The sequence below is a fragment of the Heloderma suspectum genome, chromosome 6, assembly GCF_057233095.1.
Source record: "Heloderma suspectum isolate Gila_16-S chromosome 6, 16-S_ref, whole genome shotgun sequence".
Lineage (NCBI taxonomy): Eukaryota > Metazoa > Chordata > Lepidosauria > Squamata > Helodermatidae > Heloderma > Heloderma suspectum.
Window position 1 is genome coordinate 25,885,973 of NC_139463.1, and position 12,111 is coordinate 25,898,083.

General features: G+C 46.5%; 2 protein-coding genes across 4 annotated transcripts in view; one reads left to right on the forward strand and one right to left on the reverse strand.

The window, feature by feature from the left end:
- Positions 1–6,363, forward strand: part of AEBP1 (AE binding protein 1) — a 55,087-nt gene extending 48,724 nt beyond the window's left edge. The window contains exons 20-22 of the mRNA XM_084803844.1: positions 1,663–1,802; positions 3,847–3,946; positions 4,558–6,363. Of these exons, the coding sequence (XP_084659970.1) occupies positions 1,663–1,802; positions 3,847–3,946; positions 4,558–5,129 (812 nt within the window). The 3' untranslated portion in view covers positions 5,130–6,363. The remainder of the gene's footprint in view (positions 1–1,662; positions 1,803–3,846; positions 3,947–4,557) is intronic.
- The window catches only part of POLD2 (DNA polymerase delta 2, accessory subunit), a 34,536-nt gene continuing 28,781 nt past the window's right edge, over positions 6,357–12,111 (reverse strand). Inside the window, exons 10-12 of one of the 3 annotated variants that reach the window (XM_084803847.1) lie at positions 9,202–9,303; positions 7,623–7,684; positions 6,726–6,770 (exon numbers count right to left, since the gene is read on the reverse strand). In XM_084803847.1, coding sequence (XP_084659973.1) covers positions 7,650–7,684; positions 9,202–9,303 — 137 coding nt within the window. In that variant the 3' untranslated portion in view covers positions 6,726–6,770; positions 7,623–7,649. Of the gene's footprint in view, positions 6,771–7,549; positions 7,685–9,201; positions 9,304–12,111 lie in introns of those variants that run through there. The other 2 variants (XM_084803845.1, XM_084803846.1) reach the window with 2 other exon arrangements.

Below are 12,111 nucleotides of genomic sequence, written 5' to 3' on the forward strand. Positions count from 1 at the left end.
CATCACTTTAAGAATTTGCCACAGTTTGTTGTGATCCACACAATCAAAGGCTTTAGCGTAGTCAATGAAGCAGAAATAGAAATTTTTTTGGAATTCTCTTGCTTTCTCCATGATCCAGCGAACGTTGGCAATTCGATCTCTAGTTCCTCTGCCTCTTCGAAACCCAGCTTGTACTTCCGGTAGTTCTCGGTTCGCATACTGCTGAAGCCTAGCTTGTAGGATTTTGAGCATCACCTTGCTGGCATGTGAAATGAGCGCAATTGTGCAGTAGTTTGAACACTCTTTGGCGTTGCCCTTCTTTGGAATTGGAATGTAAACTGACCGTTTCCAGTCTTGCGGCCATTGTTGAGTGTTCCAAATTTGTTGGCATATTGAGTGCAGCACTTTAACAGCATCATCTTTTAGGATTTTAAATAGCTCAGCTGGAATACTGTCATCTCCGCTAGCTTTGTTGTTACTAATGCTTCCTAAGGCCCACTTGACTTCACTCTCGAGGATGTCTGGCTCAAGTTCAGTGGCCGCACTATCATGGCTATCAGGGACATTAAGATCTTTCCTGTATAGTTCTTCTGTGTATTCTTGCCATCTCTTCTTAATCTCATCTGCGTCTGTTAGGTCCCTGCCTTCTTTGTCCTTTATCATGCCGGTCTTTGCACAAAACATTCCCTTGAGATCTCCAATTTTCTTGAAGAGATCTCTAGTCTTTCCCATTCTGTTGTTTTCCTCGATTTCTTTGCATTGTTCATTTAAGAAGGCCTTCTTGTCTCTCCTTCCTATTCTCTGGAACTCTGCATTCAGTTGGATATATCTTCCCCTTTCACCCTTTCTTTTTGCTTCCCTTCTTTCCTCAGCTACTTGTAAAGCCTCATCAGACAGCCACTTAGCTTTCTTGCATTTCTTTTTCTTGGGGATGGATTGAGTTGCTGCCTCCTGAACAATGTCACGGACCTCCGTCCATAGTTCCTCAGGCACTCTGTCTATCTGGTCTAATCCCTGAAATCTATTCCTCACCTCCACTGCATATTCATAAGGGATATGATTTAGGTCATACCTGAATGGTTTAGTGGTTTTCCCTACGTTCGTCAATTTAAGCCGAAATTTTGCAACAAGAAGCTCATGATCTGAGCCACAGTCAGCTCCAGGTCTTGTTTTTACTGACTGTACAGAGCTTCTCCATCTTTGACTGCAAAGGACATAATCTGTTAAAATGATAATCCTTGCCTGTCTCCCATGGAATTTACGCTTTTAAGGGTTTGAACACCTAACCCAAAGCAAGATATCCGCAGCGAGGTCATGGCACTCCCCTTCCTGAATTCCTCTAACCCCTTTTTAAAGCCACCTGTGGGTCAAAACAAACATTTATTAAATCTGTGTCTAGCAGCTACATCTATTCTTTTCATTTTTAACCTACAGTAGGCACAGGGGCCCCAATCCAGATCTTAAAAGGCCCACCTGTCCCCCACACTGGGGGCCTGATCCAGATCGGGGGCCCTGCACCTACTCTAGAATAAAATGAAAACAAGGCATTACTTTTAAGCTGTTCTGTCTGTTTTGGCCCTGAGCTTGTGGCCATCACTACACCTTCTGGCAGTGAATTCTATAAGTTTAATTAAGCGTTGTGTGAGAGTGGATGGTGATGTCCTCTTCCTGCTACTTTTCTAGCCATGAACGATTTCAGCTACCTCCACTCCAACTGCCTGGAGCTCTCCATCTACCCAGGGTGCGACAAGTTCCCCCATGAAAGTGAATTGCCGCAGGAGTGGGAAAACAACAAAGAATCATTATTGACGTTCATGGAGCAGGTAAGGAGCTGTGAATGACCACGCTGTTCTTGTTTGTGTTGGTGGAGAGGACCCTTCAGCAAGGACGAGTGGATGGGGAGAGAAGTAAGGTGCACAGAGCATGCTGGGAAAATAAACTTAATGCAGATTTTCAGGGCCGGAATCAAGAAGAGGCATGGTCAGGCACCTGCCAATTGCCCACACCCCTGGAGGGGCCCACTGACAAGAAGCCCCTGGAGTTGCTCCTGCTCTTCACTGCTGCAACCTTTTTGCTCACCTGCCTCTCACTCTGGCCCAGGCAAGGGTGGCAGTTGTGAGCAGGAGCAGCAGATGCCGATGCCTCCTTGCTCAGTGGCTCTCTGCCTGTCAAGTAAGCAAGGGGTCGCAAAGACGAGAAAGAGGATGACAAGCAATAGGAGCTGGTGACAATGGCAGTGAGAAGGTGGACAGTCTGAAGGAAGGGTCCCATTGAGGGTGTCTTGTCCAAACCCCAGAGTGAGCGCTCTGGGGAGCTGGCTTAGGTCAGAACAACCTGCAAGTCTACCATAGGCAACAAGTTGCTCATGTGGGGGACATACCGCTGGCCCTGACCCCAGCATCTGCACATCGAGCACAGACCTCCAAAGAGGGAGACCTGTGCAAGTGGGGGTTTCAAGCCTGTTGAGCCCTCACGCGTGAGCAGCTGCTCGTGAGGTGGATTCTCTCCTCGAACGTCCGCACTCAAAACACAGACAGTGCGGCCAAGCCCGCCTCTGTGTGGTGCAGCGTGAGCCAGTGTGGTGTAGTGGCTGGAGTGCTGGGCTGGGGCTTGGGAGATCTGGGTTCTAGTCCCCACTTGGCCGTGAAGCTCACTGGGTGATTCTGGGCCAGTCACCGACTCTCGGCCTAACCTCACTCGTAGGGTTGTTGTGAGGATTAAATGGAGAGGGGGGAAAGGTGGCATATAAATGTAATAATAAATTTAAAAGATATGCTTGATATGGAGGCAGGATGCAGCCAGAGCATGACTTTGAGGGCAGAGCCAGACAGGTCACCTCTGCCCCCTTCTTTACACGTGAGTGGCCTTCACCCAAATAATGCATGAAGAGGGCTACACTGACCAACTTTAGAGCTGGTTTTTGACTTATACACTGGCTGTCAGTCTGCTACCAAGCTAAGCTTAAAGTTTCAGTATTAGTGTATGAAGCGCTATACAACTCAGGACCGGGTTGCCTCAAGGAACTGCTCTGCCTAGACCAACTTCCAAGACCACTACATTCTCAGGGGAGGCTGTGTTGTCTGCGTCGCAGGAAGAAGTGGAGAGAGTTCAGGTGCAACCTGAAACCATCTGTGTACCTAGTAGAGCTATATTTGAATATCTGTATGCCTCTCTGACTCTTCATCTTACTGTAACCAAATGCCAACTCCACGATATGAACGTCAGCCATGCACATGATGTTTACCGTCTGGTTTGAAAAAGAGTTTGGGAGAACTCAAAAGCATTGCACAGTATTTTGTGAGCTTTGAATTGACCTAATAGCAGTATGGGATTTGGGCATTTTTCTTTTGGACAAAGTGGTTGCTTTTGGTTATTTATTTTTTAATTACATTTATATCTCACTTTTTTTGCCTCTGCCAGGAACCCAAGGAGACTTAAATGGTCCTCCTCTCCATTTAATCCTCACAACAAGCCTATGAGGCAAGTTAGGCTGAAAATTAGTGACCAGCCCAAAGTCACCCAGTAAGCTTCGTGGCTAAGTGAGAACCAGCACCCAAATCCCCCAAGTCCCAGGCCAACACTGTAACCACCACACCACACAGGCTGTATCTCCTCTTTTGGGGGGAGATGTGTACGTGGCCACCCTAGACTGAAGCCACATTTAAGCCCCCCAGCTATGTCTGGAATAGCTCTAGGATGCTACAAGTGGATTTGATTTTTGTGAAACTTGAAATGTCCTGGTATTTTGTAGGATCGTAATATTATTTAAAGTTATGTTAGTGTGGATATGCGGCAAAGATAGAAATGGCAGATGTAAGTGACTTACGCTAAAAACAAACCCTGCTACCACAACTCACTTTCTTGCAGATACATCGGGGCATTAAGGGTGTGGTGACAGACCAGCAGGGAGACCCCCTTGCAAATGCCTCCATCTCTGTTGTGGGGATCAACCACGATGTACTAACAGGTATGTCTGGAATACTGAAGGTATGGATGTGTATGCATTTTGTAAATGAACGTTTAAAAAACGAACCACCATGTTTGGAGTGGCCCACAGTCCTGCCAGCAATTAATAATTTTTAATAGGGAGTTTTGTTCTTTTTATCTTATCGTTCAGAACTTTGGAATCTGTCTAGATGTGGAGCGGTGTATAAATGTTGTAAATAAATACTCTTCCACCTACTGAAGGTGAATATACAGCAGCATAGGAAGCTTATGTCAGGGTAAACAATTTGTCCATAAAGCTGAGTATTGTCTACTTACTCCAGCCTTCTGCAACCTGGTGCCTGCCAGATGTGCTAGACCACAACTCTTAGAACTCCCAGCCACGATGGCAATGCTGGCTGGGAATCCAGCACATCTGGAAGGCACTAGGTTGGGGGAGGCTGGTCTACTTTGCTGCATAGAAGCTGTCCAGGGCTTTGGGGATAGAAAGGTCTTTCTCATCACCTGCTAGCCAGAGATGCCAGGGCCTGAATCGGACAATTTCTGCATGCAAAGCATGTGCTCTAGCACTGAGTTGGAATCCCTCCCCTAAACAGCCTTTGTTCACTGTTGGATCTCTTTTGTCTGTTTCAGCAAGTGGTGGAGACTACTGGCGCATCCTGAACCCTGGCGAATACCGTGTCACTGCCAAGGCTGAGGGCTACAATCCCAGCGTCAAAACATGCAACGTCTTCTACGACATCGGAGCCACCCAGTGCAACTTCATCTTGTCGAGGTCCAACTGGAAACGCATCCGAGAGATCATGGCCATGAACGGGCACCGGCCTATTGGGATGCCGGTGGCCGGCCGGCCCATGACGCCCAGAGAGCGGATGCGCTGGAGGCTGAGGATGCGCCATAGAGCTCGCCTGCGCCAACAGATGCGCAACCGGCTAAGGAAAGCCACGACCGCTCCTCCTACGCCTCCCCCCACCACAGATTTCCCCTTCTCATTCAGCAGCACCACGCTCCTGCCGTGGAGCCGAGAGCCGCCCACTGCCGAAACAGCCACACCTTGGGAGACGGAGGCCTACACAGAGACTGTGACTGAGTGGGAGACTCTGACCGATGATAAAGTCACAGAGGGCGAGACCAGGGTGGAGACCACAGGCACGCCTTTTCCCATGACCACAGCAGAGATTTACACGGTCAACTTTGGTGATTAGCAGCCACCTGCCAGTATGCTGTGACTGTGGGCCAGGACCACTTAAGACACTCCCCAAAGCTTGCCCTGCCCTCCATGGAGCAGGTGGCTATATCCATTGATCATAGTACAGTAGGCACTGCCACCTGCTGTTAGAACCCACCAAGAAATCCACTGCTTTGAGCAGGTTCCAACAGCCATCTCTCTTTCTCATACACACATACAGACACCCATCTCTACCTTGGGTATAATAGCTCAGCTGTCTTTCACGGCTTACTGCTCCAATCCTACAACCAACCTAATGCCTGACAAATGGGAAGTTGAGGTGAGCAGGCTACATAGCCAAGTCAGAAACAGAAGGCAGGCCAAGAACATAATCCTCTCCCATGGCTGACTACATATGGCATTGTTCTTCTCTCCTCCACCCTGCTCCACTGACCTTACAGGACTCTTGGTCGTGTGGCTTAGGATTTGAGGAAGGGGATCTAGAACTCTGTGCCCCCTTCCTAAGGTCATTGGGATAATTAAGCACGTTAAGCAGCATTATGTATATACACATTTATACACTTGGGCCAGAGTCCAGCACAGTTATATGCATTTGTCTCTTTAAAATCAATAGATGTAAACACACTTAAATGTGCTGGATTGCAGCCTTTATTGTTATTTCAAGAAACAGGGCATGCAGAGATTTTGTTCCAGTTTTGTTAGGAGCTTGAAAGAATTCTTTAAAATATTTAGGTCAGGGATGGCAATAGATGCCCAAGTGTCAGGGGAAGAAACTGGAGCAGGGGGAGTTTAGGAAAGGACTCAGACCTGTGCTGAGTTAAGTTTCATCTATCTGTCTTAAGTGCCAGCCAAGCTTATGTTTCTAAAATCTTTATCATAAATGAGCCTCTTTTTCAGTTTTTATCTCCACACGCATGAGGACTAGAAGCTTGATAGATTTCAAAGTGATATCCAGGCTTTCAGGGGAGCTACCAGATCCTTCATGCAAGAGTACAGTCTAACCTTCACACCATTATTCCAGCTACAGTCTCTAACCCATAGTGCTGTGGTTCTGCCATCACTGAAGCTGTCACCTCCAGCAGCCAAGAGAGGGGAAATCAAGTTTGCCAGCTTCAGTTCTGCAAGGCAGTGCTCAGGCCACAGCTGCCCAGGAGGCAGGTCAAGTGCAACCTTGAGCCCTTCCAACAGTTCTTGTTATTTGAATAAAGTGAGTTATATATATGTATATATATAACAAAAGGTATTACTTTATTTCTGAATTTATTTTTGGGCATATGGATAAAACCACTTTGGGGATGCCACGAGCAAGGAGAAAGCACAAATTGGAAAAGTGGAGGGCCCTTTACTGCATTCCTTTGTCCAAGCCAAAGGTTTATATACTGAGTAAAGGGGAGGGGGCTTGGCTCCATGCTCCCCATCTCCTTCATATGCACATCTCCTGAGTAAGGCACAATACCATATGCCATTGGCCAGTCATTGGCCAATGACGGTCATTGGCCAGTCTCCATTATTGTCTGTTCTTCCTCCTCATCATTGGCACCAAAGGCAGAGAAACTGACTGGCTGGCAGGTGAGGTCTCGTAGATTGATCAAGCAAGCAGTCTGTGTTGTGTTGAAATCAGGAAGGGTCACCAACAAGACCTTCTGACCATCATCACCTGGAAGGCAGTGGAGAAAACAAGAAGTATCAGAAGACCTTGCATGGTTAGGCACACAGGAAGCTGCCTTATACTGAGTCTAACCATCGGTCCATCTAGCCCAGTATTATCGACACTGACTGGCAGCAGCTCTCCAGGGTTTTAGCTAGGAGATTTTTCTAGCGCTGCTTAGAGAGGCCAGGGATCAAACCTGGGACCTTCTGCATGCAAAGCGGGTGCTCTACCCACTGAGCTATGGCCCCTCCCTATCGTTCATAGGGAAGGGCCATACCTCCATGGTAGAGTATATGCTTTCCATGCGGAAGGTCCCAGGTTCAATCCCCAGCATCTCCACTTTTAAAAGAAAGCGGCAGGCGATGGGAATGGCCTCTCCCTAAAATCCTGATGAGCTGCTGCCAGTCAGAGCACACAGGACTGGGCTGGATGGACAAATACTCTGGCCTGGTATAAGGCCATATTTGAAGTTTCAACCTAGCCCTACATAAAGATTAATTTAAAAAAAAGGTGAAGGTGTCCCCAACCAGTCGTGTCCGACTCTAGGGTGCGGTGCTCATCCCCGTTTCTAAGCCGAAGAGCCAGCGCTGTCCGAAGATGCTTCCGTGGTCATGTGGCCGGCGTGACTGAACACCGAGGTGCACGGAACGCTGTTACCTTTCCCGCCGAGGCGGTACCTATTTATCTACTTGCAATTTCTTGCTTTCGAACTGCTAGGTTGGCAGAAGCTGGGACTGAAGACGGGAGCTCACTCTGTCACGCGGCACTCGGGTCTCGAACTGCTGACCTGCCGACCTTCCAGTCTGCAGTTCAGCGTCTTAACCATTAAGCCACCGCGGCCCCTTAAAGATTAATTACCAGCCATGTAAAGTGGGTAGAGATTCACTACGGATAAAGGCCTTCGACAGAAACAAGCAGACCTGTAAAGTCAAATAAATGCACACAAGCAGCTAGGTCCCTGCTGAACAAGAGTATCAGTAGTTAAGAATGTGCACACAACCGCCCAAATCCAGAAAGGAAAGCTGCTAAGGTTTAAGCAGCACATTAGCTACACAGGGAGATGTGTACTGGGTACACATCCCCATCTTCATCACAAGGCTCACCACCTGAACATACTAAATACATCCACCTCAGCTGTTCAATGCGCAACTGCCCAGAACTATAGGAGCCAATATGCTGTAGGTGTTGTTCAGTCGTTCAGCCGTGTCCGACTCTTCATGACCCCATGGACCACAGCACGCCAGGCCTTCCTATCCTGCGCTCTCTCCCGGAGTGTGCTCAATTGCCCAGGCAAATTTTCACCAGGGCTCAGTAGTACAAGAGCACTTTGTACCAGGAAGCAGCGTGATTAGCCCTGAATTTCTTGGCAGCACATTCCAGACTGATACAGTAGTCTCAGAAGGCAGTGCTTTAGTCCTAGTTACACAAGGGCGAACACTTCTGTTGTATTTGCCAACAAGCCTGGTAAGTGCTATAAAAGCAAGACTACAGAACAAACTATGCGTGGATCTGTGAAACAGAAGCTGACTAAACCTGAATCTTTCTTGCAATACTAAGAAGGTCTCACGATTTCGCAAGTGTCTGTTACCTTTCCTTTTTTGCTGTAACCCCATAAAATGCAGCAGGACCTACCACGGATTTAACTAATGTTAAACTGATGGCTAGGTAGCTGGATCCTGGTGCATTTTCTTTCTGACATTTCTATACCATCCAATAGCCAAAGCTCTCTGGGTGGTTCACAACAATTAAAACCATAAAATGCATCACAATAACATACAATTTAAAAGTTTAAAACTACAGTATAAAATAAAAATAACCAAATAAATCCTAGCAGTGCAAAGATTTAAAATACAGTCACAGATTTGAAACAACAGAAACCGAAACACTAAAATGCCTGAGAAAGGCTTATATAATATTTCTTTCCTTTCAGTTGTGTGTTTTTGGCCTTAGAATTGGGAAAGGGAGGTGAGCAAAAGTAGAACAATGTGTATGTGAGAAATTCAAAAAGCAACTTTGTGTGTTTTATTAGGCTCAGCATGGAAGCTCCAAATGGAGTTCTTTTCATTATTTTTCCCTCTTAGCCCCAGAGCTACCACCCCCAACTTGGTGTCCTCCAAATATTGGGCTACAACTCCAGCATCCCCCAGTCAGCAAAAGGCAAAGACTGCCCTGGAGCTTATATCCATGCATGCTCACTATGTTGTGGAACAAGGTGGCTAGGGAGCAGATCAGAAAGAGACATGCGCAGCATTTTCCATCCTGCGTCAATCCCTCCCCTTCCACCATGGAACTGATAGCCACAGAACTGATAGCTCTCACTGAAGTAAACTGGAAACAGCTCCACTGTTTATGATGAAGCCTACCAAATCCCAAGGGAACCCCGGATGAAGCCAAAGTGAACCTGTCCCCCATAGGATCCAGCCATTTACTGTCTTACCTTTGGCTACCTTGGATTTGAAGAAAGGTGCATTCCCACAGAAATAGACGTGAGGGCAGTCAGTGAAGATGAAGGGGTCAGTCTTGTAAAATGGGTAACAGCCTGAAAGGCAAGCAAGCAGATGCCTTTAAAGGAACAGCCCACCAGCACACAGAGTTAGCACACAGAGTTAAAGGGACAGGAAACCTAAAAGTCCAGGACTATAAAGAGAGGACACAAGAGGTAAGTTCGAAAGCCCAGACTGGCAAGACCTCACCCCCAATTCACACAGTCCATGAGGATGTATTTTAGGAAAAGAAGTGGAGACAAGCATGTGTGAGGGTAAAGACAGCTACCCCTAGTGAAAGACTAAAGTCCGTTCCCCTGATTTGCTGTGTTTTATTAGATGTCTATAACATACCCAATTTTATTATTAATATTTATGTCTTAAACTTACATCAGTGAAAATACAATAATCACAAACATGCATTTTAAAAATACAGGCCAAGAAAGATCAACAGACAGAAATAGATGCCTGCTGAAATGAAGAAGTATTTAATTTCTGTGTAAAAGGGCAAGGGAGCCAGTGCTATAGTGCCACCACTGAGAAAGCTTCATCTCTTGTACACTCTTGCCTCTGGGGCATATCTTAAAACTTGGGCAGGTCTATGTAGGAGCAGATGACCCTTAAGGTAACCAGGTCCAAGACCATTTAGGGCTTTAAAGGCCTTGTCACATAAACAACCAATGACACAAATAAACTCAGCACCTTGATCACTGTATAGTCTGGGGCTGTTCACACAACAGGCTAACCCACACTCACTGTTCGAGTGTGGGTTGTTTTGAACCCTGGGTTGTTTGTTGAACTGTGGGTTATCATGTTGCCTGAACACCACCAGGGTGGCTTGTTAGCCATGCAGTGTGGCTTATTTTTCTCAAACAAACCAACTTGAGAACCCATGGCTTTTTGTTAGGTTGTTCAGGGTGGTTAACAAACATGGTTAACAAGCCACCCTGGCTGCATTGAGACAACACACTAACCTATCGTTCTACAAAAACCTCATGGTTCAAAACAACCCACACTCAAAACACTGAGTGTAGGTTAGTGTGTCGTATTGAACAGCCCCATTGTATAAAGGTGTTAATATGAGCAATGGTGGGGGGAAATGGTAATTCAAAAAGAGGAGGAAGGGAAGGGGAAAAGATTGTTGTTCAGTCGTTAAGTCGTGTCTGACTCTTCGTGACCCCACGGACCATAGCATGCCAGGCCTTCCTGTCCTCCGCTCTCTCCCGGAGTGTGCTCAAGTTCATATTCATTGCATCGGTGATGCTATCTAGCCATCTCATCCTCTGCCGTCCCCTTCTCCTTTTGCCTTCAATCTTTCCCAGAATCAGGGTCTTTTCCAGGGAGTTTTCTCTTCGCATTAGGTGGCCAAAATATTTGAGCTTCAGCTTCAGTATCTGTCCTTCCAATGAGCAGTCGGGGTTGATTTCCTTTAGGATTGACTGATTTGACCTCCTTGCAGTCCAGGGGACTCATAAGAGTCTTCTCCAGCACCACAGTTCCAAAGAATCAATTCTTCAGCGCTCAGCCTTCCTTATAGTCCAGCTCTCACAGCCATACGTTACTACTGGGAAAACCAGAGCTTTGATTAGACGGACCTTTGTCGGCAAGGTGATGTCTGTGCTTCTTACTATGCTGTCTAGGTTTGCCATAGCTTTCCTCCCAAGGAGCAAACGTCTTTTAATTTCATGGCTACAGTCACCGTCTGCGGTGATCTTGGAGCCCAAGAAAGTAAAATCTGTCATTGCTTCCATTTCTTCCCCTTCTATATGCCAGGAAGTGATGGGGCCAGATGCCATGATCTTAGTTTTTTTAATGTTGCATTTCAACCCAGCTTTTGCACTCTCCACTTTCACCCTCAACAAGAGGCTCTTTAGATCTTCTTCACTTTCTGCCATTAGGGTGGTATCGTCTGCGTATGTTGAGGTTGTTGATAATTCTCCCGGCAATCTTAATTCTGACCTGTGATTCATCCAACCCGCCGTTTCTCATGATGTACTCTGCATATAAGTTAAATAAGCAGGGCGACAATATGCAGCCTTGTCGTACTCCTTTCCCAATTTTGAACCGATCGGTTGTTCCATGTCTGGTTCTTACTGTTGCTTCTTGACCCTCATACAGGTTTCTCAGGAGACAGGTAAGGTGGTCTGGTAGTCCCGTCTCTTTAAGAATTTGCCACAGTTTGTTGTGATCCACACAATCAAAGGCTTTAGCGTAGTCAATGAAGCAGAAATAGACATTTTTCTGGAATTCTCTTGCTTTCTCCATGATCCAGCGAATGTTGGCGATTTGATCTCTAGTTCCTCTGCCTCTTCGAAACCCAGCTTGTACTTCCGGTAGTTCTCGGTTCACATGCTGCTGAAGCCTAGCTTGTAGGATTTGGAGCATCACCTTGCTGGCATGTGAAATGAGCGCAATTGTACAGTAGTTTGAACACTCTTTGGCGTTGCCCTTCTTTGGGATTGGAACGTAAACTGACCTTTTCCAGTCTTGTGGCCACTGTTGAGTGTTCCAAATTTGTTGGCATATTGAGTGCAGCACTTGAACAGCATCATCTTTTAGGATTTTAAATAGCTCAGCTGGAATACTGTCATCTCCGCTAGCTTTGTTGTTACTAATGCTTCCTAAGGCCCACTTGACTTCTCTCTCTAGGATGTCCGGCTCAAGTTCAGTGACCGCACTATCATGGCTATCAGGGACTTTAAGATCTTTCCTGTATAGTTCTTCTGTGTATTCTTTCCACCTCTTCTTAATCTCATCTGCTTCTGTTAGGTCCCTGCCTTCTTTGTCCTTTATCATGCCCGTCTTTGCACAAAACATTCCCTTGATATCTCCGATTTTCTTGAAAAGATCTCTGGTCTTTCCCA